The 27719-nt window shown below is 42.5% G+C and overlaps 2 protein-coding genes across 7 annotated transcripts; one reads left to right on the top strand and one right to left on the bottom strand.

The window, feature by feature from the left end:
* Positions 1 to 147: 147 nt before the first annotated feature.
* Positions 148 to 17117, top strand: rab3gap2 (RAB3 GTPase activating protein subunit 2 (non-catalytic)). 4 transcript variants are annotated; one of them, XM_020084972.2, is made up of 35 exons: positions 148 to 570; positions 1554 to 1642; positions 1786 to 1903; positions 2373 to 2454; positions 2725 to 2772; positions 2886 to 2961; positions 3081 to 3182; positions 3804 to 3903; positions 4318 to 4416; positions 4809 to 4957; positions 5051 to 5130; positions 5515 to 5607; positions 5733 to 5872; positions 6099 to 6294; positions 6431 to 6574; positions 6719 to 6801; positions 6878 to 6942; positions 7042 to 7132; positions 7264 to 7385; positions 8110 to 8320; positions 8516 to 8613; positions 8905 to 9013; positions 9145 to 9305; positions 9536 to 9710; positions 10216 to 10395; positions 10611 to 10717; positions 11092 to 11158; positions 11316 to 11386; positions 11482 to 11517; positions 11663 to 11737; positions 13345 to 13560; positions 14148 to 14237; positions 14730 to 14954; positions 15031 to 15195; positions 16419 to 17117. In XM_020084972.2, the coding sequence occupies exons 1-35, from the start codon at positions 462 to 464 to the stop codon at positions 16569 to 16571; spliced, it is 4125 nt and encodes a 1374-aa protein (XP_019940531.2). In that variant the 5' UTR covers positions 148 to 461; the 3' UTR covers positions 16572 to 17117. The 4 variants fall into 4 exon arrangements, with proteins under 4 accessions (XP_019940531.2, XP_069392246.1, XP_069392247.1 ...); XM_069536145.1 differs by having other exon boundaries at positions 156 to 570; positions 11663 to 11791; XM_069536146.1 differs by having other exon boundaries at positions 156 to 570; positions 8107 to 8320.
* Positions 16962 to 27719, bottom strand: iars2 (isoleucyl-tRNA synthetase 2, mitochondrial). Of its 3 annotated transcripts, none has more exons than XR_011244789.1 (24): positions 27300 to 27699; positions 26803 to 26925; positions 26529 to 26682; positions 26298 to 26446; positions 26015 to 26064; positions 25618 to 25727; positions 25430 to 25517; positions 24914 to 25029; positions 24638 to 24807; positions 24247 to 24337; positions 23966 to 24117; positions 23652 to 23812; positions 23245 to 23347; positions 22789 to 22882; positions 21514 to 21594; positions 20649 to 20757; positions 20369 to 20471; positions 20166 to 20282; positions 19933 to 20064; positions 19740 to 19846; positions 19017 to 19162; positions 18710 to 18922; positions 18401 to 18545; positions 16962 to 17883 (listed from the first exon to the last, which is right to left on the bottom strand). XR_011244789.1 is itself a non-coding variant. In XM_020084973.2 (24 exons), the coding sequence occupies exons 1-24, from the start codon at positions 27564 to 27566 to the stop codon at positions 17738 to 17740; spliced, it is 3105 nt and encodes a 1034-aa protein (XP_019940532.2). In that variant the 5' UTR covers positions 27567 to 27712; the 3' UTR covers positions 16962 to 17737. The 3 variants fall into 3 exon arrangements, 2 of the variants coding, with proteins under 2 accessions (XP_019940532.2, XP_019940533.2); XM_020084973.2 differs by having other exon boundaries at positions 18710 to 18900; positions 27300 to 27712; XM_020084974.2 differs by lacking the exon at positions 21514 to 21594 and having other exon boundaries at positions 18710 to 18900; positions 27300 to 27719.

The following is a 27719-nucleotide window of genomic DNA, read 5'->3' as shown; positions in this document are numbered from 1 at the left end:
TTCCCACTTGTTTTTTTTTTATATTGACTGATGTTATTATTATTATTATAATGATTATTATGTAAATAGAAAGTCACCGCGTTTTGCGTTCTCATTTGTTAACCATAGACTGTTGTTAACAAATGCATCCGCTCGCTTTTATTTTGAAAAGTTCCGCTCACCCTCAACCCGGAAGCAAACAAGTGTTGTGATGCTAACGATGTGTCATCGGAGCTCGGGTGGAAACTGCGCATAACAGGAAAAATAAGAGCACCAGACTCGCTCTGTCGCTTCTGCAGGCGGCAGACAGAGACGCGTACGTGTGCCTGTCTTTGTGGATCAGCTGTCACCGAGCTTACTCGTACAAACGGACTCCTCACTGCGAAGCGACGTAGGTCCCTCCACCACTGGACTGTTAGCCAGCTGTGCTAACTGGCTGCTTCCCTGTGAGCGGACGGTCCTGACGGGACGAGCGGGGAGAGATGTCCTGCAGCTTGTTGGAGTTCTGTCGGCTCCAGGAGCTCAGAACGGTCCGGGACTATTTGTTCCACAACCAGAGAGACGAGCCGGTGGAGGAGAATAATGAAGCAGGTACAAGCTATCATGTGCTATATCTCTGATAGTGTCCATGTAAAGTGGCTGCAACGCAGCTAGCTCCACCTGGAACTACTTTGCCACAGCACCGATGTAAACAGAGCAGCCGCTCACCACACATTTAGCTAAAGAATGTTTTAGAACCACAGTACATGTGCCATGAATCGCTGGTTGTGACTGGATGGTGCAGTTAAATGCTCTGGTGCAGTTAGGGAACCTTCCTCTTCTTTCATTGCAGCTTCTGTAAATAGGATTCAAAGTAGAGTCTTGCGTGTCTGACATAGAACTCAAATGCATCTTATGTGATAATATAATATACAAGTTACTGTATAATGTGATGTTGGTGGCTTTTACCGACTTGACAGTAAAAAATAATCAGCACTAAGGTTTTGCAAGGTGGGTGATGAATCTCTGCAACACCAGCACAGAAAGTGAAGAAGCATAATTCTCCAAATCATCACTATAACTAGACTGTTTGCTTCTTCTTCTATCATTAGTCATATTGCCTTGAGCTCTACTGACAGTGGTACCCCTTTCCCCAACTGGTGGGACCCACACTAAACAAAACAAAAATAATGGCTCTTACACAATGTTTATTTACTGGATCTTTGTGCCAGAAATGTCCATGGCAACCCGGATGTTGCTTCTTTTTCTGACACCTTGTCTTCCACCCACTCTTGAATATTTTTAGGTCATCTCCCTGTAGCATCACCTTCATCAGTGCTTCCCCTCTTGTCCTCTTTTACTTAGATTTTATGTTTTGCTTTTCTGAGCGGATGTAATATTTTCATCAGTTTCTTTTAGTGTGACTATGCATTGAGTTATTGACTTCACGTAGTGGTGTGGGTGATCCCTAGAAAACCAAGAGTTGAGCAAAGAGGGATCTCCTAAAAACCACAACATAAGCTCCACCAGTCTGACCTCACGAACTAAACAAATCTTTAATTGGATTTCTCATTTTTTCACTTTTGCCTCAACAGATAATCAGCTGTCTTGGGACACGTCTGACTGGGAGTCGGCATGGGACAATGGGGACAAGCAAGAGGAGGAAACAACTTCCACCACAAAGGTCTGTCTTTAGCTGTATTTCATTCTTAATTCTTATTTTCCCTCTTAAGATATTCAGCTTCAGTGTCATTTGTTTTTTAAGAATTGTAATTGTCACATAATTACTGTATATTTTGTAAGCAAATTTTCTTCTTTGCTCCGCAGGTGGAGGAGGAGGCCACTGGGCAGACTGGACCCTGGCTGCAGGACTGTGTAGTCGCCCTGTCGCCCTGCTCTGATCTGCTAGTGGTTGCCCGTGAACAGAAGGCAGTCTTTCTCTCAGGTCAGATATTCAAACACACACACAGTCCAGGATAGGGAAATGTGACAGCCACACCCACTAAAACACACTAACATAAGGCTTTTGTCTCTATGGCAATGGATACAATCAGCATTCACACCCAGGTCAAATGATTCTGCAGTAGACACAGGTTTTTATTAACTCTGGCTCTAATTGGCAGTGATGTAAACATGACACCCGGGTGAACATATTCATTTGCACACATGCTCATTGCTTTTTAGATTTTTAAAACAACGTGCAGAAACTACTCTGCTTGCCATGGGACAAAAATCAGGAAGGCAAACTGCTCTATTGGCAATGGGAAAATAGTCAGCTTTTAATAATCAGCTTTTTTGCAAGGGGCTTACCCATTTTTAAAAAAGCTGCATATACCTGCTATTTTTGGTGTAAAAGAGGTGTGAGGGCACTGTGGATTTATACTTTGCTGTTAATGCTTATTGATTTGTTGCAGCAAAGTGGCGCACAGATGACAGTGGCAGAGAGGAGATGACTCTGGCGGTTTCCTGGACTGGGGCCCTCAGTACTGAAGATGGGTGAGACTAAACTCTGTTAATATGAGATGGGATAAGAATGCTGAAAGTAGCTGTAGATGGCTCTACATGGGAAGACAAAACAAAATAATTTTTACAGCGGGGAATTTAGTTTAAGAGGACATGAGGAGAAGGTCAGATATAATTGCATTAAATAAGTGTTATGACTGGTGGAAACAAATGACAGTGTGTGCACAATCTTTCAACAGATAGAGAGATGAGAGCTCATTCCTGCAGATATAACACTGTACTTTGTGTGTCCTCTTTCTCCAGAGAATGTGTGAGCAGCTGCATCTGTATCCCCCTGGCAAGTCAAAAGAGGTAAAAAAAATACTTATGTTAGTGAAAGAGAAGATGTCTGTGGAAGTGCAAATGCTTGCATGCAGGTATACTTGTGATTCCAATTCCTTTTAACAGTGAGTGTTTGTTTCTAGGAGCTCCACAGGGCGGCCTGACTGGACATGTGTTGTCGTGGGTTTCACCTCTGGCCATGTCCGCTTCTACACAGAGGTACCTCAACAATCAACAGCACATTCGTAGCCAGTGAAATAAGTGTCTTAATTAGGTATTCAGCAGAAAGAGGAAACAGGGAACAGTTCAGTGCAGTAAAACTGATTGTGTCTCTTCAGAATGGGGTTCTGCTCCTCGCCCAGCTTCTGCACGAGGACCCCGTACTGAGACTCAAGTGTCGCACATATGAGATCCCTCGTCATCCTGGAGTAACGGAGCAGGTAATAATGTACACACTGGACACAGCTTTCAGAACTGTGTAAGAAAATGAAGTCCAAATTAAAATTGATAATCATTTTATGAAAAAAAGGAGGGGTATTCGGGGGAGAGGTGTCACGCTCAATTCTCTGTTATTGTCTACATTTGTTACAATTTACAGACTGATTTTCTGCTCAAGGAGGTTCCTGAATTGAATAATAATAATAGACAAATATGTCAATGTGTGTTTTTCAGTCATTAAAAGTACCAATATTGATCATGAGACTTAACCAATTTACACTTTGCTGTATCTGTTACTGCACCACCCTTAAGTCACATGTTTTAAAGTTACCACGCCTCTTGAACTCACTCCTCAGTTGCCACGGCTGCGTTGTTAGTTTATTGTGTGTATGTCACACAGACAAACAGGCACATGCTTGTTTGACAAAAGGGAAAGTGACGTGAACACAAGGCACATAAGCATAAAAATCGTAACAACTTTAACTGTGTGATTATTAATTGAGATTTATTCGCTAAACAATTTTACAGTTTTATTTTGTTTATTGGATATTTCAGGAGCTTTCACTTATATCCCGCCATAGTCATTAACCGATGTGTTTTTATTGATTTTTATCCCACCACAGCATGAGGAGTTGAGCATCCTCTACCCTGCTGCTCTGGTCACCATCGATGGCTTCAGCCTCTTTCAGTCTCTGCGTGCCTGCAGGAACCAGGTGGCGAGAGGTAATGTGTGTGTGTGTGGGCTCATGCAACAAGATTTTCATGTGTCCACTTTGGGATCAGAGCTACAGTTATCCAGTTTCAAATGTTACAATATTGTTGCATTGTTTTAACATAAAATGTGTTTTCACTTGCTGGCTGGGTGGATAGTGTTTGCCACAAGGCGTTCAGGTACTAAGGAGAGAAGCAGTTTCTTGCACTGCACTACTAACACCATCACACACACACACACACACGTACATGTACACCTTTATTTAGCTTCTAGAGGCTTTTTAGCCAATCAGTGATCCTATTAAATGACACTAGTGCTACAGTTTTAAATTAAGCTTAATGAAACTTAGCTAGCTTAAAGAAACTAGTTGGTAATGAATATTGCTTGTTGCTTTGCATGTCATCACCTGGTCCCTGTTCCTCCAGCTGCTGCAGCAGGTAGTGATGTGATCCAGCCTCCTCCCCTGGCCTATAAGAAGTGGGGTCTGAAGGACATGGACACCATTGTGGACCACAGTAGTGTGGGTAAGAGACTGTTTCTGAAACGGTAACTGATTTTTGTTCACAATATTGGTTAAATTCTCAATGATAGATTGACTGGTGGTCATGGCTTCTTCCCTCCATCACAGGGTCACAGGGTTTCAGTGGTGTGAGGTGATTCTTAGTTGGCATTCCAGCATTTTTTCACTGTTGATATTGAGTTTACCAAATTCCCAGTGTTTTCACAATGATTTAAATTTTAAAAGCATTATAAAGAACTAAAAAGTAAAAATTCACTGTATATTTGTCATATGCTGGGAAGATTCTTGTAATTTGATATTAAGGGAATGATCGAGTGTATTGTTTTGTTTGTATTGTACCATTTTCCAGCTGCTCTGTTCAACCTGTGTCCATCTGTCTCTTCTTCCTTCTCTTAGGCATCATGACGCTGTGTGTGTTTGACCAGATGAAGAATGCATCTATCCTGGGGGGATTTACTGCTTCAGTCAAGGGCAACCCACCTGCCATGAGCCAGTATGTCACTGTTGGAGGAGGACCATTCACAGGCTTTTATTATTCTGTCGAGGTGTGTGTGTGTGTCATACTCACGTTTTAATAACATAGCATACAAACATCCTTACTTTTAATAAAAATCTGTTTTGTTTTTATCTGTTCACAGGGAAGTTCCCAGCCTCTTCTATCTCATGTGGCCATGGCTGTGGCCAGTAAACTTACCTCAGCCCTTTTCAGTGCTGCCAGGTACGTCTATGTCTGTCTCTATAACCCTAACACTTTTCTTCTTTCATCCTCAAGTCATATCAAACAATAAAACATTTTCAGACATGAAATCCAAATGTCGAGGAAATCTGGTCAGTTTACCTACATACATGCAGAACACAGCAGCAGATTGTCCAGGTCGGATGCATTCACAACAAGAAAATGTCTGGAACATTCAGCGAGGGGAGGCGTCTAAGTAAATCATGCAAGAGGACATGTACAAACATATCATGTGCTTTTGTTTACAACAAACGCCGGCATCAGCCCCTCACCTATACTGTAATCTCCCTTAATCTGTTTTAACTTGTACTCTACTTACTCGTCTCCTCTTAACTCTCTCTATCTTCCTCCCTGTCGTCCTCTCAGTGGGTGGCTGGGCTGGCACAAGAACAAGAATGAAGACGAGGCTGCTCAGAAACAGAAGCCCAAGGTGGAGCCTGCAACGCCTTTAACAATCAGGTACCAATAGTGTTACCTCAATAACACAAATGCAACAATCATCTGTCCTATTGATGCTGGTAATACGAAGCTTGCTGATTTCATTCCCTTGTCCTTCTCTGTGAAACCTGACCTCTCTCTTCCAGATTTGGTCTCCCAGACTCTCGTCGCCACGGAGAGTCTATCTGTCTGTCCCCATGCAACACACTGGCTGGAGTGACAGACGACTTTGGCCGAGTCTCACTTCTGGACCTGGCCAGGGGCATCGCCATCCGCATGTGGAAAGGTGATGCGAAACAGAGACGAAGAAATAATATTAATGATTAAAAATATATTCTAGTAAAACATATTTCTGCCCATAAACATGTCAGTAGCCTTAAATGCTTTCTATCAAACATTCATAACATCTGTTCCTTCTTTAAAATATTCCAAGCCTTGCATTTATCTTAATCATAGTTTAACGTGTCCCTTTCACCCAAAGATAACGATTCATTAATTAAACTTAACTGCAGGTTACCGAGACGCCCAGCTGGGATGGCTGCAGGTTCCAGAGGAGCGTAGTGATCGGGAGTTCTCCCCCCCTACTTCCCTGCCCAGACGTCACGCTCTGTTCCTTGTCATCTACGCCCCCCGCAGGGGAATTCTGGAGGTGTGGGGGATGCAGCAGGGGCCTCGGGTTGGAGCTTTCACCGTGGGTAAACACTGCAGGTATGAACAATGCGCTTTCACAAAGCCGGTAACTTTTTCTTACATCTTAGCGTCAGAGGCATCATACACATAATATAATGTATGTGTGTGTTTGTGTCTGTGTCTTGTGTGTACGTGTGTGTACATGTACCTCCAGGTTGCTTTATGCTGGTTACCGTCTGATGGGTGTGAATAGTGTGACCAGTCAGGGCTGGCAGCTCCACACGCAGCAGGTCTGTCTGCTGGATCCCATCACAGGAGCTCTGAGGACTGTGAACATCCCCTTTCACTTGGCACTTAGGTTTGCACACAGACTGACAAACACAAATACTGTACATTTATGTTACAGAAGTTGTAGATCAACTGTTTGTCAATAAAGCATTTTTCAAGGAATACTGCCAACAATCCACCTAAACCCCATGTTTCTGTGTCCTGTCCATTTCAGCGACAAGAAGAGTGAGCGAGCCAAAGATATGCACCTGCTAAAGAGACTGACGACTTTACTAAAGAGCAGAGATGTGGAGCCTGGTAAGAGATAGAGTGAGAGCTAAATGGGGATGAATCATTTTTTTTGTCTTTGTGTTTACTCCCCTTTTCTTTATAGATATTTTGGAGAGCGAAGCTAAAAGTGTGCTGCTGGATATTAAACATCCTGCCATTAAAAAGCAGGTACGACTAAAGATCAGTACATATGCATTCAGACAATAATGAATGTGCCAAGTGTTCAGCATTTGAAGTTTTGCCTCTATCCTTTGTGTTTCCTTTCAGGCTCTGGAGTCTTTGCTGTCAAATAAGAATGCTCCTGTCTCTTGTCTCACAAATATCGCAAGCACCTTATACGACACTCTGAAGAAACAAGGCAAGAGTCATTTCATTATGTTTGAGATTCTTCTAAGATTTAATCTATATTGGTGTATAGATTTAATAACGTTTAACAAACGCAAACGGCTTTTCTCTTTTTATTTCTGATGATTCATTTCTGTATCACAGACACTGAGGATGTGGATGTACTGTTACTCCAGCTCTGCTCCTCACAGTTGAAGCTGCTGCAGCTTTACACTGACATCGAGCAGCTGCACTCTGCTGCAGACACAGAAGCCTGCTCTGACAACGTGAGCAGACACACACACACACACTTAATGGTATTCACACAAATTATATAGGCTTGACTGTAGGTTGATGATTGACAAGTTTGTTGACAGACTGGTAGCCAGGAGTGATGGAGGATAGCCATAGTATCATAAGCAGCTTTGAAGAGACATTGCCGTAAAAAGGGCAAAATATTCAGGGGGAAAATAAGTTCATGATTTCAGTGAGGTGATACATTTGTCTCTGTCCTGTTGAGCCACAGATTCCTGCAGATGTAACCAGCGTCATTCTTGGATCTCAAGACTTTGCTCTCATTATTAGATGCAGTAGCACTAGTACTATCAAAAATGAAATACTGTTCCTCATGTACCAACAGCCTACATTAGTTAGTTTACTGATGCACACAATATGTGACCTAAATCTTATATGATTTCTTAATTCTGCTCTTGTGGATTTATAACTTCATATTCTCTGAAATATATCAATGTTCAATTTTCATAAATTTATGAATAATGTTTGAAACTCACTTTTACAATTCTGTTTTTTTTCTTTGGCCACAATGTAACATATTCTAAATGGTACACAACTAATACAATGTAAATTATTTCCATATTATTATTGTTTTTCTTCCCAAATCTTTTATAATCAAATATATATACATATATATTTATATATACATATATATTTATTTATTTTTGTTTGTTTGTTTGTTTTTGCTCCAATTCATATTTTCTCTCTGCCCAGCAGGATTCCCTTGAAGGCATTAAGGATGAACTGTCCCGTGTCCGTCCTACTCTGCAACGCTACGCCCAGTTCACCTCTAGACCCAGTGTGAGTTTTGCCCAGGACTCACCCAACTCACCCCTCACCGTCCAAGCCTTCCTCTCCCAGATGGAGTGCAGCGAGGACGGGGAGTTGAAGGTGAACCGCAGGGCTGAAGCTGAATGGAATCAGTTAGGTATGACAACATAAGTATCCACATTCTACACCTCGACTCTTACCCAGTTATCCTGATAGATACATACGCACCAAGGAGGAGAAATAAAACCGATCAAAATAATCTTTAATATTCAGAAAAATCTGTGACCTTAGGGAAGGAGTGAGGACACCAAATAAATTCAAACTTAGGACTTCGCTCTTGTGTGTCTTGCAGGAAACTTTCTGTTCTGGGGTTGTCTGTGTGGAAAAAGTCCACTACACAAAGTCTGTGACACACTGCAGCAGGCTGGCATCAGTCCACAGCAGCTACTGGTAAGATGGATGCAATTCCAATCCGCCATAAAAAAAAGATGTTCTAAATATATAGTGATCAGTCCCTCATTGATCCCTCATCAGTCATGCGTTTATAATGTAAATGAACACTGGTGATATGAAGCATTTCTTACATTTGTATTGGATTGTGCATCTTCACATTGCCTTCTACAGCTCCAATCCAGAACATGTATTATTATTTTTTTAGCATCACCATCATCCTAAATTAATGGATTTTTCATGTTGTTTTTTAAATTTCATATTTACATTTCCTGTTTCTCTTCCTGTCAGGCTTTGCTACTAAGTGTGTGGATACAGAGGGAGAAGGAGGTGCTACAGAAAACAGAGGAAACAGTTAGAAACCTTCACACACTACTCATCGCCCTCAGCAACATGAAAGGTCAGGACTGTCTTCTCATCCTGTGTCTCGGACACTTCAAGTCTCAGCTTGGTTTAGGTTACAATTCTGTCCAACCAATGAATATAAAAAGGGATAAGGAGAGAGGTTCTACTTGTTCTTCTTCTCTTTAGGTGCAGTTGAGGAGTCGTGGGACCCCCAGTCTATCTCCCCCTGGTGGCAGCAAGTCCGCACCACGTGTATCCAGTCCCACAATGCTGCCGCAGCTCTGCTGGCTGCCTTTGTTGCTCACCGTGCTGCCAAGGCTAGCATCACCAACCATGCTGACAGCAAGGTACAACACACACACACACACACACACACATACACACACATACACACACACACACACACACACACACACACACACACACACACACACACACACACACACACACACACACACAGAGCTCCCTCTGTAGGCAAATGTAAAATAACTCCCCTTTTAAAATTATCATGCACTACAACAACTAGGCTAACATTTTTAACCAATAAAACCACATTCATTGTGTATGTGTGTGTCAGTTGCATTCAGAGTGGGAGGCTGTGTCCCTGGAGCTGGAGCAGTGGGTGGTGTGTGTTCGCCAGCTGGAGGACGTGCTCGTGCTGCAGACGCTGCTGTTGGTGCCTCCTCCTCAGGGAGTGGCAGCGGGTGCTGCAACACAGTGTTCCATCAAAACGCTGTTGGAGGGAGGAACTGGTAGGATGTTAACAAGAAGTGTTTCATGTTGTCGTATTTTCCCTTTCGGTCTTCTTGGCGCCATCGCCAAGAGGCATAAGGGTGCCATGCCTGCCAACGGTGTATCGCATGCACGTCCACTTTATACACCTAATGCAATCTGCCAAAATTTGTGCAAATAAACTACATGCATGAGTTAAGCAAGAAAATCTCACACAAGAAGCAGCAACCTCTCACAAAAATTATTTTAATGAAATATCAATATTTCAATTGGTGCTCATGTTTTTTAAGATCAGAGGTCAAATGTGTCTGCACAAGAATTATTTCCTGGATATGGGGCTGGCTCTTTTTTTATTTCTATCCTGCCCTCTTTACTATCTCATGATTTCTTTCTAAATGATATAATTAGTCCTTAATTTCCCTTTATTTTTTTAACTTTTTTTCTTTTTTCTGTGTACTAGTCATACTCCAGTTGAGGCTACAAGACAGATTCTCATATATTTCCTTTATTTTTTTCAATGCAAAGGTGGCATAGCTGACAGTGTCTCCAAGTGGGTGTTCAGGCAAAACTTGGCTCCTCAGCGGCTGAAGGAAATTCTCCAGAAGAGAGTAGACAAAGATGCAGATGACAAACTGGAGCAGAAGGGAATAGAAGAAGGAAACGAGAAGAAGGAGCAGAGCCAAGAGGACACAGACAGGACAGCAGGTCAGGACTATAAACATCTGGCAGCTGCAATGAAGTCTGGACAATAACTGGTCAAAGTGTCTCCCTCAGACATACTGAAACTAAAATAAATGTGTATATTGATGACACATTGGCTCTCATGTACCTGTGTTAACTATGCTTTGACTGTTTTTTATAACTGTAATTTATACCCTGAAGTTAATCCAAGTCTAACACTGTCCACTCTTTTTTTGCAGAGCTGTTGGTGGCGGTGTGGGAGCGGTTCCCACACTCGCTTTCACCTGACCTGCTCTTTGCCCACTGCTGCTGGGAATATGTCGTACAGTGGAACAAAGACCCAGAGGTACACACACAAACAAACACATAAATAATGTACAGTATATAATCAGACATATGGGTAATTAAATATTGTAATATTTGAAAGGTAGTTGTCATGAGTCTAAAAGCCTTTGCACATCAACAGCAGTGTGAGTGAATGGCACGAAATAGGGTTAAAAATAAATAAATAAAGGGAAAAGAAATATGGAATCAACATCAAGTGATGATGATCTGATGCTCATTTTTACAAAAAAGAAGAAATACTTCCCCACATACCAAGTATTGATGAAGGGAGAAGAACTTGATGAGTTTAATTACTTGGTCTGTCGCACAGTGTGCAAAGGCCTTAAGGAACAAGGAAGAAAAATTAGCTGTTCTCACACCTGCTTCTCTTCCCAGGAGGGTCAGTGTTTGTGCTCGGCTGTGGAACATTTGAAGTTGATCTCCAGTCCACACATCCAACTAGGTAAGCAACTCAGTGGCTTTTTTGAATTGATGAAATTTTGTTCAGGTTGGCTTAAACTAACTTCTAAACTAAATTTCTCAGACTGAGAAGCACAAGTATTCATGCTAATGCTCTCAAAGTGATAGGTTGTCATTAGACTTCTGACTCTTCCCCACAGGTATTTCTACAATGATGTGGAGTACTTTCATTGTCAAACGATTCTCGGCAGCGGCCTACCTCATGGAGAAGGTAAATCATGCATGTACAGTACTGCAGTGAGCTGTGGGACGATGTAACTGAGTCTGTGAGGTAGAATATAAAATGTTTGTACTTGTTTTTTTCAGGTGGGGAAAGCACCCAAAGATCGTTTATGTCGACGGGTAAGTTTGTGTTTCAGTACGGATTCTAAAACATGATTCTAGATTGAAATATGTGAAGCCAGTTTGATATGTGATAGATTTATTTATTCATTAATGAGGTCATTTCAGATTGAGATTTATTAATGATGTGTGTGTCTCTGTGCAGGATGTGGGGATGGGAGACAAAGCCGTGACGTCCTTCCTGGGCTGCTGTGTCCAGCTGCTGCAGATCCTCATGGAGGTGACTGGAGTATTGGTTAAGAATCAGTCCCCTTTGTCTTTTATAAATTACTACGTAAGTAAAAAGAAATCAGAGAAAAGCATGAAGAATTAGAGGCGCCTCGCATAAACCAGCACAAAGCATGGTCAGTGGAACATGGTCAAAACCATCTATTGATTTAGCTTCTTTTATTTTTTCATTTTAACGGAAAGAAAAAGAACAAAGTGAAGTGGATCGGAGGCGTTTTTGAGAATGCATTATGAAGTGTGCTGGTGAAATACTTAATTTTAAATGAATCAGTTTTTAATGTAAAGCAGAAACATGGTGACTATTGCCTGGGCCACATCAGGAGTGTGTGCAGTGTGTGACGGCTGCGTCGCTGATCTGCTGCATCTCGCATGCATCTGCTCACACAGGAACTGTGTCTGCCGCAGGGCTGCTGTGTGAGGTTTCTGATATGACTGCTGTGTTTCCTCAAATAAAAGTAGGGTAATGTACTTAACTAAATACCAGGACACTATGGTATAAAGTCTATAATTTCCTTTTCAGTACAATCAACACATACTTTGAAACAGGTACAGGAAGTGTTGCAATTATGTATATTTGTTAAAAATACGACATCAAAATTGAAACTAGTAAAAGATCATTTTCACTGAAAGTGAGATCCCAACTCTTGAGCAGAGCAGCGTGGCGGCTGTAATCTGATAACATGGATGCTGAAATAAAAAAGCAAGCCGTTACGCGCGCTGCTCACACATTCAGTGGGGCATAGATGTACAGTTCATGTCATCGATGCAGTCATTTCTACTGCTGCAACTATTAGATAGAATAGAATAGAATGCCTTTAATCTCACCACACAATGAAGCATGGCAAAATTACAGCAGCTACCACTGAAAGGTGCATTTAGTAAAAATAAATAAAATATAACAATAAAAATAAACATGTTTACAGGAAAATAAAACTTTAAAAACTGTACAAAATAGTGCAAAAAGAGGTGCAAAAGGAACTATTGCTACTAACTTACCACTGCTACTAATTAACATTATATCACTGTTACTGCTGCCACTTAAGATATTAGTACCATCATTTAGAGATTACCACCAATAAACAATTCCCATACTTAGCATGTTTTTAATTTATTTGGCAGCTAGCTTTCTTAAAGATCCCCTGCATGCATCTTTTTTTATCTCCTTCTCCCTCAGTGAAAAAACTCCAGAATCTATATACAATAGATAAGATGTGTCAGGGTTGACGGAAAGTCCAGTCATTCTCGTTTAATTCAACCTGGAGGTTTTTTAGTTTTCACATCATTCATGGATACTAAACTCTGATTGGCTCCCAAACTGGTTGCGATGTCATGTGTTAGCAGGTTAAACTGAGGTTCAGGTTGAGAACAGAGGAAGCAGAGGAATATAATCAGCCTTATCGTGTCTTCACACATCTCACTGCTCTGTACAACCATTCTGGTGAAGTGACGAATAGCAAAACCCATTTTTGACTGGAGGAGAATTTTGAATTGTGCATGTGCTATATCAAGTGTCTGAACTTAAAGCTTAACATGTAAACCAGCCACCTGTGATTTACAAGTCCACATATCTATCTTCTTACCATCTCTTCTTTCATGCAGGCGGACTCAGCGGTGGAGGAGGTGTCCGTTCCCGAGCTGTCCGTGGAGGAGTCGTGGTGCGGAGCAGAGGGCCCCGCCTCCATAGCCGAGCTGGCTCTGGAGCAGAAAGGCGTCCACTACCCTCTGGTCCAACACCACTGCCTGCTGGCCTCCCTGCTACACGCTGCCCTCACCTTCAATCTGAAAGTCAAACCACTCAGCCTGTTTGACAGCAAGGTGAGGAAACAGCACAAGCACGCACACAAACACACTTGTTGTCTGTGACGTAATTTGAAAACTGCTCCCTTTAAAGGCGCAACACAGTCCAGCGAGGCTGAAGGGTGAATTCAATTTTACTTTTTGTCCAATATTGTTGATCTTGTTATGTCTACACTTTGAGTTATTACTTAAACTAGAATGGCGCTCAGTGGTGCGTTTACCTCCACTAATGTCCAACTGTCAAGCAGCACCTATTTCACCAACTCATCGGTATCAGACCCCTAAATACGCCAGATTGTTTTCATCACGATCAATGAACTATTGATATTAATAAATTATTCCCTGGGCAAAATCCTGGCTCCGCCCCAAACTTGAGTGGGTTCTGTCTTGGCCCATATCCCAACCTCCCTCCAAGTTTCATTAAAAATCAGTTGTAGTAGTTTTTGTTGAATCGAAAATCTTGACCTCCTCTGCAGAGGAAATTAATATATCACTCATGACCTCATTATAAAGCTGTTGTAATGGAATTTATGTGGAAATGCATTTTAAAAACTAAACACTGGACCTAATTCATTTGTGCGCCAAAATATATTTTTGTGTTCAAGGGTAAGAATGCCTTCTTCAGAGACCTGACGACAATCCAGCTGATGCCCAGTGGAGACATGGACCCAGGCCTGGTCTCAGTACGACAGGAGGTGAGATCTAAACTTAAACACATCACATGTCAGTTGCAAAGTTGATCTCTCCTCCTTAAAACGTGATTCTGAGAAATGTTCGCCCTGAATAATTTAACAGCTGTTTTGGTCTAAAACACAAATCATGTCAACACTCAAACAATTCTGCAGGAGTGTGTGTGTAACTCTGATGGTTATAATTAGGTTTACTTATGAGGACCGATTTGAGTTTTTACCATGGAGTGAGGATATTTCAGTTGGTCCTCACTGCATGAGGATGAAGGAACGGCTGTTCGAGGGTTTCATTTTGGTTTCAGAGTGAAGATTAGATTCCAGTAAATGTTAGGTTGGGGGAAAGGCTGGGGGGGGGGGCTTTATGTCAAGTGAGGATTGTCTGTCTACACATTGATTTTTTTGGACAATCCTACATAATATACATTGAAATGCAAAAGATGAGAGGAAAACGGCAAAATACATTTCATCCATTTCCCACATGTCCTCATTCTGTCTCAGTTCCTCCTGCGGGTGCTTACTGGCTGGGTGCAGGCAATAGATGATACTTCCAGCTCTGCCTCTGGCACTGGGTGCCCCCCTCTACCATCCAGTGGCCCTAAAGCTGGTTGGTGGCCCTCGCTGTGTCTGGAGCTGGGCTCCCTGCTGCAGGTCAACCCCGACATCCTGCGACGGCACCTCGTCTGTGAGCTCTATAACCAGGGTCTGGACCTCCGGGCAGAGGAGGTAAAATACAAATGCTCTTTTTTTTCCTGCAGACAGAAGCTACAATGAGGGTGATAACTCCTGTTTGTTTGTTCAGGTGATGTTAGAGGTGGAGGACAAAGACGTGCTGGGCTCTCAGCTGTTGGTGCTGACTGGACAGAGACTGAGCTTCTTGCTGCTGCACAGCCAGAGTCAGACACAGGCTGCTATGGAGCTTCTGGCCCGCCTTCCCCCCACCCTCTGCACATGGCTCAAGGCTATGGTGAGACACCCAGCTCCATGACCTCTGAGGTTTCAGTTACAGTCTCCAAAAAAGATGCTTCATTCCATTACTGTATTCACAAACCCAGCATTTTTCATTATGTTGACCCTTTGTCTGGACTAGGATTGCCATGGTAGTCTACATTTCAGGTGTTACACGGTGTATACGGTTAATTATCAGTCCCCAAGTTACTAGTTATCAATACTTTACTTGACACTGCAGTTATAAAGTGAAAGTTTCAGCTCTGTTCACCAACAGAGTCACATTTAGAAGTATGATGAGAGAGTTGAGCGATGATGAGGAATTGGTTTTAAAAGACAGTTTTGGATGTTTTGAATTTCCACCGTGTCACAGCAGAAGAGAGAGAGGATGCCCATAGTTCAGTCTAACGTTAAAGATCTCCCTCAGTAAACACTGTATAGACACTGAGCCTGCACACGTCTTTTCTTGTTAAATGTCCGATGTAATGAAAAACATGCTGTTTATTACCCAGTAAAAAAAAATTCAAACCTGAGTCTGGACCACATACCCTCCGATCAACATGTACTGTAGACAATACAAACTGCAAGAGCTGACGGAGCACTGGAGTGTTAACTGTTTTTCAGTGTTTTCTCTCTCTATACATTTTTTGAAGTAATGAGGTTAAAGGTCTAAAGAAGAGGTTAGAGGTCCCTACAGGAGAGAGGTCTGGAGCAGACCTGTGGGGAAAAACCACCCAAAGCCCAAAACAGATCCCTGACACCCATTTTTATCAGATGAACATTGATGGCATGTTAACCCGTCTGTCGGTGAATCACGGGACCTTCAAATCATCCAAAATGTTTTTACAGTTCTTTGGCACCGAATCCTCATCATCCTTGTCGGTCAACTCTCCTCTTGTCATGTGTTAGGACTAAAATACTAATATGTGATGTGACCCTCCTACTGCACGGAGCAGATACTTTCACAACCACAACATCAGACTTAGTATTGGTAACTATTACTTAACATGTATTATTTGATGAACATGAGCACAACCACCGATACACAAAAATTTACCAAATGGTTTTAAGTCTGTAAAAATGAAGACAGAAGAGTTGGTATGAGTTTAAACACCGTAACGTCAACTACAGCAGCAAACCTAGATATCAAAGATATCAATTCAAAGCAGTTTTGCACTAATAGCTCTAACTGCCTGTTTAACTATGTATTCAATTATCATTCTATATTTTTTTGTACTGCAGGACCCCAGTGAGCTGCGGTGCCCCCTGGTCCCGTTGTCCCAGAGCAGTCGGCTGGTCGGCCGTCTCATTGAAATGCTGCCAGAGAACCACGCCCAGTACAGCCTGGCCCTGCACCTTCTGGAGGCCGTAGAGGCTCTGACCACTGAGGACTGACCCTGTGGGGGAGGAAGGGAGGAGACAGCCTCCACCGCATCAAATTTACAGATCGTGGTCACGCTTACTCATCTGCAGCATTTATGAGACTGTCGACAGGGGAAAGAAGAAATGCAGCCTCCTCACGTCCTTTGGTCATTGTCACAGAGGTTTTGTGTTTTGTCATTCAGCTCATGTTAATATGTGCTTTTAATTTTTATTAACCCGTCATTTTGGGGCATTTAACATAAATTAAATTGAGAACTTGTCATTGAAAAGTGTTATTAAGAATGCCTCTGTCACTTCTGCTACATTTTCAGTCTGACTTAAAATTTAAGTGTTCTTTGTGTCATATCAGAGTTCTGTTTGACATTTCTCCTTCCTTCCCTCTCACAGATCTCTCAAGAGATGTATCATAAAGAAATATGGACCTTTATTTTTTATTTATAATATAGAGACACTACTGTACTAGCTGTGCCTGTACACCGCCTTTTCTGTAGTCCTTACATCCAGCTGCTCCCACTGGGCTAATCCAACGCAGAATAAAGAGGTTTCTGTAAAACTCCAGATGTTTAACTTCAGACAATGCTTGGTTCCTCGCTGCTCATTCCATTCAACCACAACACGTACCTGATAAAACTCCATATGTTAATTATTATACAAAGGTATCATCCTTTCTGGACTATAAATTCTGTGCTCCGGTCAATTCCTTCTGTACATTTACACATTGAAAAAAAACAGAGTGTACTGAAAGGCATCCTCTCGACAGTGTCTTCAGTTCCCCAGCATATCTACAGTAAATAATCCTTTACATGCTGTATCAGAGTGCTTCAAATCAAATCGACACATTCATACCACAGCCAAGCGACCAGGAAAACTTTAAAGTTCCCACATGCTGTTAAAAAAAAAAAAAAACGTGTCAGTCGATTAAAAAAATAGACACCTGAAGCACATTTAGGAACAGCATGTTGAGTTATCTCATATTATCAAGCTCGGCCCGTGTCGACCCAGTGCCAAGCTGCACTCTCTCTTCAAAGTTCAAACCTGACTGATTCTGAGTTGATGGTGACAGTTGAGCGTGAACCCTGGTCTCTGTTAAGTCGTCAGGGGCAATGTCAACCAAATGCAGCGAAGCGAAACAGTGTTGTTAATGTTTGCAGGTCATCGTGGTGAGGATGTCTGGCTGGTCAAGGAGCCTGTGACACGATGGCTTGGCAGCGCGGGCACAAGCAGTCCGCCGATTCAGCTGTGTAGCGTCGGCACCGAGGGCAACGGGCAGCAGAGGTGGGCACCGCAGCGATGCTATAAGGGCTGTCCTCGCGGATTATGCCACCTGACAGGACAGATACACAGATACTGAGCACGTTGGAATCACAGTATTCTCCCCACAGACGTCAGACATTTAGATTTTTCAAAACAGGAGAAGGTCAAGAGCCTGTATCACAAAGCAAGTTCTGCAAAGTTCGGTTGGTTCACTGAGCCAAACACGTCCTCCTGTATAATAACACTATTAGTCATCTTAATCTGAAAGTGGCAGAGTTCAAGAGTTCGGAGCACTTCTTATGACAAGTAATGTTAAAAAAGTGCTTTTTCAACTAAATTAGTGACCGTTTGAATTTATAAAAATAATTTATGTTGAGACAATACAAAAATTATGAAACTTAACTAAATTAGTTATAATAAGACTGAAAGTATTTAAAACATTTATTTATAATTTACTAAGCTAAATAATATGTGCATAAGTTCTTGTTTAAAATTCAGTAGACAGCTGACATCTCTCTCTCTGTACCAATCACGGCTGATTACAATGAGTGTCATTAGATAACAAGCTCAGTGTTGACGCTCCTCACCCTCCAGGTTGATGAGGAAGGTGCCGTGGTTCTGTAGTGCGTCTGGGGGCAGGTCGCGGGGAAGCTCACTAGTCAGGGTGACCCGCGCTGCCATCATCAGCTCGGCCAGCTGGGAGGAGGTGGAGGTCGTCTCCTCCTGGAGAGACTGGAAGTGAAGGAGGGTACGAGATTGTATTTAGAGTATTTTAGAGAATCGGATATGTGGGAATACAAATGTTTTTTCACCAGGAAACACAGTCAATAAACATTTGCTCTTACATTTGATGACTGTTTTGATCTAATTTATTTTTATAATGAGAGTAAACTCACCTCCATGAGTTCAAACAGAAGACCAGGCTCAATGGCAATGGTGAGGTCGTACTGTGCTGCATTTTTGCCTGGAATGGACGACAGGAACGAGTCTCTGATGGCACACGCTCCCTCCACTACCTCCTCCAGTCCCGGCCGCCGCCACACAGAACTGCTTTTTATCCAGCCGCTCCTGAATAATGTCTCCCCTTCTACATGGTCAAAACAAACAGTCTATTTCTGTTTCAAAGCAAACGCAACACATCCACGTGGACGGCACAGCCATGTACAGACGTATACATGTTAATACAAAGCATCAGGCACATACTGTCATGTCCGGGTGCGTGTAGGTACACTTCTTCAGCTAGATGTGGCAGGATGGGAGATATGGATCTGGTCACTCCATCCAGAACTTCCTCTAACACAGTCTGACACGATCTTCTGCCCAGCGAGTTCTCTGGATCGCAGTACAACCTGATTTAAAAATACAGAATGCCTGAGTATGGTGTTTTTTTTCCATATCTTGATTCAACTGCGTGGTCTTTCAGTTTGAGAGCAGGACTTGTAATGCTTACACTCAAAACCCTGCCCTCGCTCAAATGCTCGTGCTTGGATTTACAAAAAAAAAAAAAAATTTTGCACTCAGATTGCACTCCAGCTCTTCTCCTCACACTCACGCTGCTTCTGTGCCTGCGTGAAACGTCTGCAAGGGCGGGACAATTTCATTTGCCACCACTACTCCTGGCATTCTATTGGTTGAGGAAACCAAGCCCAAAAAGGAGAAATCCTCCAGCAAACTTTTCCAATTATACAGAAGCAGTGTGACAACGAAGTTGAAGCTAGAGTACAGTTTGAGCACAAGCAGAGCCCATCTAAGCACACGGGGGGCTATTTGAATGTGTATGCAGGGTTTTGAGTGAAAGTTTTATAAAATTTGAACAGTCCTGCTCTTAAACTGAAAGACCACACATGAGGTCAAAAGATGCTTTAATATTTTAAAGCTATTGGCAGCAAAACCATGTGTGGATTTCATGTTGTGGTCAGTTTTCACCTGTCTTTGATGATGCTGAAGTAAAAACTGGAGAGGTCTCTGGTGATGAACGCCTGGAGGACACGGATGACCCTGCCAGCGTCAAACTCACCGTAGGCATCTGTAACCTGCGCACACACACACACAGACACACCAGCTACCATCAGTCACTGGCTCAAACTATGGACACACAATAAAATGTTCCTATTCACACCTTCATGCTGAATTCACGGAGCAGGTGCAGCATGTACTGGTCGATGAAGTGCATCTCTTTGGAGTCCACAGTCTGAGACAGCGGGTCAAAGCCGTGCAGGTTCCCAAGCAGGAACTTCAGAGTGTTTCTTAACTGGGAGAGAGAAACAGAGGGATGGTGAGGAAATAAAGAAACAGAGAGAGCCACACAGGGAAAGAAAATATACAACGTTTCACTCCCAGTTGCTCTGGTACCTTGCTGATGCTCTCTCTGGCTGAGTTGAGGGCAGTGGGTCCGATCTGGACCTCAGAGAAGATGTTCGACTCTGCCACCCACCAACGCAACACATCTGCCCCGTAGGCCGGCAGGTCCTGAGAAAGACAAAAAAAAAAAAAAACGAGACTTGTAGAATCCATGTTTTCTCCAATTTTCTCCATCTCCCTCATTATTATCTCACCTTCCCTCCATTGATGACCACATCAGGATCCACAACGTTGCCCAGAGACTTGGACATCTTCTCTCCCTTCTCAGTGACCGCAAAGCCATGGACCACCAGAGACCTACACACAAACATCAGCAAAATTATTTCACTAAGTATTTGGTTGAAATAAGTTAAAATAATATTGTTACTAAATTAATTTTAGTGACGGATAAAGATTTTAGACTTTAATCAATGAAATTTTAAACCTAAGTGTGACAGAAGTAGCATGAAATACAGAAGACCGTGGGACACTCACTTATAAGGGGCCTTGTTGCTGACGGCTACACTGGTGAGCAGTGACGACTGAAACCAGCCTCCGATCTGGTCCTTTCCCTCCACGTATGCATCTGCCCTGGAGTCTGACTCTGGAGGAGGAAGCAGACACATAAGAGGCATTAAATAATTAGTTCTGCATTCGCTTTACACAAAATAAAAGTAAAGCAAAAGGTTAGCTTTTGGGAAGAATGTCTAGAAAAGAGAGATGAGACAATATTAGTGGGGAAACTGCTCAAGACTCAAACATGCCCTGTGCAAATGACCAAAACAGCCTTTTTTAAAACTCTGAATGGTTAAAGGTTCCAAACAAACAGCTGAAAGAGAGGTGGTGCAGCCATGACATCACAGGCTTTCAACCTTATCCACCTCCACCACGAATCCCTTCACAGAGAAAACTAGTAGCAAAGAAGAAGTGCAGAGTTTGAAACATCCCTAGAAACAGAAACACACTCCTACAATGTTCTCTCAAGCCAGGTGCTCTGTGTAAAACCTGCATGCAAAGGAGAGACAGAGAGACAGAGAGAGGAGGAGAGTGAACAGAGATTCATGCTGCATTGAGGACTTTTATAATATCCTGTTCCCATGTTTGATGTCCTCAGATATTCCTTAAACTACATTCAAATGCTTTTGGTTTTAATTTGATGAATTGTGACAGAATGCCTTGTTTTAGTAACCGAGCATGTAACTGACATCGTAACCAACACTGGGACTATAGAACAGTCTCCCAACTCATAATCACAACATATCCAAGAGCATCTGAAAGCAAAAAGAGGGAGCAGAAGCAGAGTGAGAAACAGCAGGAGTAAAAGCTGCAGTCGGCCTCAGTAGGAGGATGGTCAAACAACCTGTGACCAGAGGTTTGCGGAGCGGAGCGGGGAGCCAGCTGAGACGGGACTCAGGCTCTGCAGAATCTCCCTCCGGCTCCTCTGGAAATGAAAACACAAGCAAAAATATGTCTGCTCTGCCAAATCCTCTGGTGTCATATTGTCTGATGTATTTAAAACAAGTGGGATCGTTTTCTACTGCTCGACATATCTGCAACATCCCGTCTAATTCACTGATCACTAATTGTTGGCAGTCGTAATAGCGTTGAAGAGAAAACACCAGCGCAGTGACCCTGGTGTGCTGAGACTGCACTTCCCTCTGATCCAGGTTTGTGGTCAGCAAAGTACAGCTTTTGCTTACGATCCACTTTGCACTGCACCTTAATTTAATGGTGGACTATGTAAGGTTGGATTAAGAAGCTTTCTCTACGATAACACTAATTAAAGGAGGGTTGATGTTTTGAAAGCCTGGAGTCTTTAAAGTGAGCAGAGACTTAACTGCTGCATCATTTCGAACATCCCTGGTGTCAGTGGAGAGAAGCAGCATGATCACATCATTACACAATCAATGTAGTCACTTCATTGCAGATTATGAAAATTGTATAACAACAGTTTTGAGTCACACTTTAGTACGATGGAGTGTTAGGGCCATTTGAAGGACAAGGAATAAAGCAGTCATAATACTTCGTAAATAATTTTAGGAAATAAGCAGCGTGGAGAACTTGTGCTTGCATGAGATTCACTACTTCTTGATTAACAATCTTGTTGTTTCTTAGGAAAGTTAGAGGCTCCTTTAAATATCACCCAGATGGAACCACTGAAAACCTCACAGACACCACTACCAAACATTTTCTCCACCACAAAAGAGGCCGATCCTCCAAGTCTGTTTGGTTCTTTCTCCAGAATAGACTCAGTTTCTTGCACAATCTTTTTGAAGTCCTGATACTTAGAATAATGTGCTGATGAGCCAAAATATGAAATATTAGTTAATTGTGAAACCTCTACTAAAGTATAACTTAACAAGATGCCTCATATTCCTCATTGTAACACAGGTGATAGACTGATCTTCTGATATCCCCTCTAAAATGACATATTAGAAGTTTCTTTTTGTAATGTTATGACTTTTTATCCAAACCTCAGATTTTTTTCTCAGTAAGTAAGTACCCATGATACTCTGTCCGACTTCAGTGATCAACCCTGATTAAATGGTGCAACAAAAAACTAAAAAAGTAAAGAAAATCACTTTGTCCTGTGTGATCTGTGTAACAGGACCGACTGAAGAGATTCCACATGTACCTTCTAGTACAGCAGCCCAGGATGCTCCGCTGTCAAACCAGATGTCCAACACGTCCTCTCCACGAACATAGTCACTCACTGGACCTGCTTTACTCTGAGACACACACACACGCGTTAGGTTAACAGATACATTAGTTCACAGTCTGGCCTTCAGAATAGTTGCTAAATTATCACGGCTCTACAAACAAATATTAGTGACGACACGTTGTTGCTTTTTGTGTATACATACAGGGTTTAAAGTTTATTTCTACTTATGCTCTTGATTATCATAAATAGTATATCTTAAAATTCCACTAAATTAATGACAAACAGTTGAAAGTAAAAAGTGTTCTGCTCCTGGCAGAATGAAAAAAGCCACTGGAATAGCATTCATCAGAATACAGTGGGTTTATACTGTCAGCAGATGGGTTACTGACTCTCATTCAAACCCACACGCCAACACCTGCATATACTCACCTTCTTGAGGACTTCGGGTGGCAGTAAAGTCTCAACGGGAAGCTCCCACCAGCAGTCACTTCCTTTTTCTTTGAAAAGCTTTGCTATGTGGGAGACTGTGTATCTGCAGAGGCCAGAGAAATGACAACATGTCTGAGTGTGTGTACAAATATTTCTGTAAGGACCATTTTCAGGCTTGATCTTACGGAGCAAGGACCTTTTCGCCGGTCCTCCTGTGTGTGTGTGTGTGTGTGTGTGTGTGTGTGTGTGTGTGTGTGTGTGTGTGTGTGTGTGTGTGTGTGTGTGTGTGTGTGTGTGTGAGTGTTACATAGATTTTGTCTGTAAAATATCTCTAAAAAGTGTGTTTATGTGTACATGTCCAAATATGTGTACAAGCCCGTCAGCATGTGTGTTGTGTTTCGGCTCACTTGTTCATGAGAGGCTCTCCGGTCTCTTTGTGGTAGAACACAGGGATCGGGACGCCCCAGCTTCGCTGTCTGGAGATGCACCAGTACGTCCGTCTGTCCAGCATGGCCAGCAGGCTGCTCTTTGCTGACTCTGGCAAAACACGCACCTTCTGCAGCACCTCCTGGAAACACACACACATGCAAGTAGATACGTTTTTTCTTTGTAAAATGAATACTTTCCTGGAAACATACACACAATTTTGTGTTTTCCTTTTTTAATAAGGCAAACGGGATCTTAATAAAAACTAGTTTTATGACGTGGCTGAGCAGCTCACCTTAGCTTTGTCTTTGAGCGACGCCGTGTTGATGAACCACTGTTTACTGGGCCTGATGACGACAGGCTGCTTTGTCCTCCAGTCATACGGGTAACTGTGGACACACTGCTCCTCTTTCACCAGAGCCCCACACTCCTTCAGCATGGAAATCACTTCACACAGGTCGGCAGGTGAATTACATAGAAGAGCACGGAGGAGAAAAAACCCACGGACCATATAAAAAAGAGCTCACACATCCACCTGCTCTCAGGGGGAGAGTTATGTCCTCTTTATGCTGTTACCTTTATCTGTGCCTTCAATCATCACAGACAGATTCTGTAGCTCAGGACCTGCTGCTTCAGTGAACTTGCCATCCTCATCCACCATACACTCCTGAGGTGGAAGCAAAACATACAGTCTTACAGTTGTAAACCAAAATGATCACAACATAAAATCAACAGGTTATTATTAGAGAAATAACATATATGTTATTGATTAAAATCCAAATTCAAGAGTATCTAACTCTTAACAACAGTAAACTATTTATTAAATGAAACCATTGATTTTCTATTTGACCGACTTCTCATTTCAGCACTACATTGAATGAGTAGTTAACCTAACATAGTGCACAGTAAGTCCAAAGACAAGATTTTCGTATTCCTGAAAGGTGGAGGTTTTAAAAACACAACGCACCACAGACAGTTTGAAATGAGAAGCCACACTGTAGTCGTCCATGCCGTGAGCTGGTGCTGTGTGGACCAATCCTGTTCCCTTCGCCATGGTAACATGATTGGCTGGCAACAGCGGCACTTCCTTGTCAGGAATCGTGGGATGTTTGCAGATTCCACCTTCAAGTTGGGGACCTTAAAGGAGAAAGCCAGGGGACATTTGCGTGGTTATATTTGTGAAAGGACACAAAAAACGCAGTTAACACTTTTGTGTGTCTCTTTTGTAAATGTGTTTTTTTACCTGTGAAGGTGGCGACACTCTCCAGCTCTGTGCCCAGAAGAGCTGCGACGCTGGCTGTACGTTCAGAGGCCACCAGCAGAAGCTGAGAGTTGTCTGCCCTCTTCACCACTGAGTACCTGCAGACAAAAAAACAACAAGAGGCTGCTGACTTTCCACTGTAGTTAGAAATCATTACGTGATTTTTTTTTTAAACTAGAAAAGTCGTTGTCCTGTTTTGCAGCTGCTATTAATCCTCAACACAAATGCAGTGTAGTAACAAAGGAAGAGGTGAGAGGAAATGTTGAAACATCCTTTTTGGGACAGGAAAACAACCCAGAGTGGGTGGAAATCCACACATCTGTAAATCTTGTGTAACTATTTATATAAATTATTAATTGTTAAAATCAATCTTCAAATATGAAGGTTTAGTAATTTTTCTTGATCCTCTATGAAAATAAACTTGGGTTTTGGACTAAACATTTAAGAGCTGTGTGTTTATTGAGTTCATGAATACAATCTTTTGGTGCAGGTACTTACTGAGTATTGGGCATGTAGCACACAGCCTCATTTGCAGGAATGGTCCAAGGCTGAGTGGTCCACACCAACACAGAGACATTTTCCAGACCTGCCGAGGTCACACATGCAGACACACACAATTATGAAAATTCTTCCACAGGTGAGAAACATAAAACTTGGAATTATCTATGTGAATGTGTTTCTAGTACCTTCTTCTGAGGCCATTTTAGGTGGAAGTGTGATCAGGGGAAATGTGGCATAAATGGCTCTGCTCACATGTTCAGGGTTGTATTCCAACTCTGCCTCTGCTAGAGCCGTCCTAGAGACGCACAGAGACAGGAATCAAGACAACAAGAAAAATCTTATATGTACAATCTGGTTCACACTACATAAACTATATATACATTGTATATAGTAATGCTTTATTTTATATCTAAAAATATTTTTTTTAATTATTCATTATATTTATATTCTTATTATTTCCTTTGCTGCTGTAAAATAGCAAACTTACCCACTGTAGGACTAGTAAAATGATTATCTTATTGTCTCATAAGAAGTTATCAAGTACTGCAAAGGAAAAATGAAAAAATGTAATCAACTCATTACCTTGATGAAGGAGACCAGAAGATTGGCTTGTAGTCCTGGTAGATGAGTTCCTGCAGATAAACATAGTAGGAATATGTTATATGAATATAAAAATGAATCCAGGCTGATGCAATCCAATAATGATCATCTTCTACAACCACTGACAGATAGAAGTAGATTTGAATTATTTCCTCACTATAGTAAGTGAGTAAATAACACTTACTATTGTCACTAATGTTGTTATGAGATATATTGAGGATTAAATCCAGACATAAACTCTGATGAATAGCATATGATTGTTCACCTTGCTGTGCATTTCCTGGAAGACTTTCAGCTGAGCAGCCTCATAGGCCCCATCATATGTGTAGTAACACTGGTCCCAGTCAGCCATCACCCCCCAGCGCTGGAAAGCAGCCCTCTGACGAGCTATGGCCCCATCTGCAAACTCCCGTGCTAGCAGAGATAGAAACAGAACTTTTGAGCAACTGCAAATCTAATATTGCTCATGTTGTGGCGACCATCTGCCCTTTCTAACCTTTCTGTCTGATTTGTAGTGGTGTGAGGCCGCTGGTCCCCAGCTCCCCCAGAGCCTTCAGCTCGATGGGCAGACCATGGCAGTCCCAGCCAGGGATGTAGTGGACCTGACGGCCCCTCAGCATCTCAAAACGATTACGGATGTCCTTTAGAATCTGTATCAAATAAAATGCTATCAAGTTAACAATTATTTTGGCAGTGCTTGAGTCTATTGTTATTGTACCATAACAGTAGAGAATAAATGAAATACAAACAGAACACTGTAAATAAAGCACCTTATTGAGTGCATGTCCAACATGAGGGTCTCCATTGGCATACGGGGGTCCATCATGAAGGCAGAACTCCTTCTTGGCCTTCCTCTCTCTCTGCCAGGAGTACAACTCTGCAAATCCACACTCCTGCAATTCACAGAATGAGAGTTTTAGTGTGTAATTTATAATGTGACAAAACACAAAGCGACATAATGAGGGGGCTGCCTGTGCTTATCTATCAAGTTAGGGTCTGTGTTATGAAAAGTAAAGTCAACACACACATCACATGAAGGCTGTGACAAGCGAGTGACAGGCACTATTTACATTCTGCATGATCCAGGCTCATGTCTGTTTCACATCGAGGAAATTGACCTTTGGTCAAATGCGAATTATGCCGAATTATAGACCGAGCACAAAATAAATGTAGGAGATGTTAGTTTATGAGCTACAGTGTCTGTCCAGCTGCAACAAGCACTTTAAAACAATCTTGACAGTTTTCCGTCCCTGCCTGGAAGTCGTACCTGCTGGATCTGCAGCTCTCGGTCCAGCAGCTTCTGTCCGGTCAGTTTCATTGGGAACTCGGTCCGGGGAAGGAGCACCGTGTCACGGTACAGTGCCGGAGCAGAGCCGCTCTCTGACGGCTGAGCGCTGCCTTCTCCGGAGCTGACACCATGACAGCGACTGGAGCTGAAGTGGAGAGCCGGGTGGAGGAGGCCGCCTGCCCGCTGTGACCTCCGTGTCCACCTCGCTAGCGCATGGCTCACTGCCGAAACCCGGCACAGCAGCATGGAGAGGCGAGGAAGCTCTGCGGCCACTGAACGGAGGGAGAAGCACTAAAACACAGAGAAGTGTGAGGCTGCTTCCTTGTTGTGACTGGAAGAGGCTCACCTGTCGCTGAGTTCCGCTCTCCTCACTGCGCTGTTTCTTCCGGAAGAAATAAG

Source organism: Paralichthys olivaceus, chromosome 12 (genome assembly GCF_024713975.1).
Source record: "Paralichthys olivaceus isolate ysfri-2021 chromosome 12, ASM2471397v2, whole genome shotgun sequence".
In the NCBI taxonomy this organism is placed as follows: domain Eukaryota; kingdom Metazoa; phylum Chordata; class Actinopteri; order Pleuronectiformes; family Paralichthyidae; genus Paralichthys; species Paralichthys olivaceus.
This window is presented reverse-complemented; position numbering and strand designations above follow the sequence as displayed.

Coding starts and splice junctions, on each gene's coding strand:
- rab3gap2 (XM_069536144.1), top strand. CDS start 462: ATGTCCTGCAGCTTGTTGGAGTTCTGTCGGCTCCAGGAGCTCAGAACG. Junction 5,131..5,514: donor GCCCTTTTCAGTGCTGCCAG/GTACGTCTATGT, acceptor TCGTCCTCTCAG/TGGGTGGCTGGGCTGGCACA. Junction 14,238..14,729: donor TGGTCTCAGTACGACAGGAG/GTGAGATCTAAA, acceptor ATTCTGTCTCAG/TTCCTCCTGCGGGTGCTTAC.
- iars2 (XM_020084973.2), bottom strand. CDS start 27,566: ATGCTGCTGTGCCGGGTTTCGGCAGTGAGCCATGCGCTAGCGAGGTGG. Junction 24,118..24,246: donor GATTGAAGGCACAGATAAAG/GTAACAGCATAA, acceptor ACCTGTGTGAAG/TGATTTCCATGCTGAAGGAG. Junction 20,283..20,368: donor TGGTCATCAATGGAGGGAAG/GTGAGATAATAA, acceptor TGTCTTTCTCAG/GACCTGCCGGCCTACGGGGC.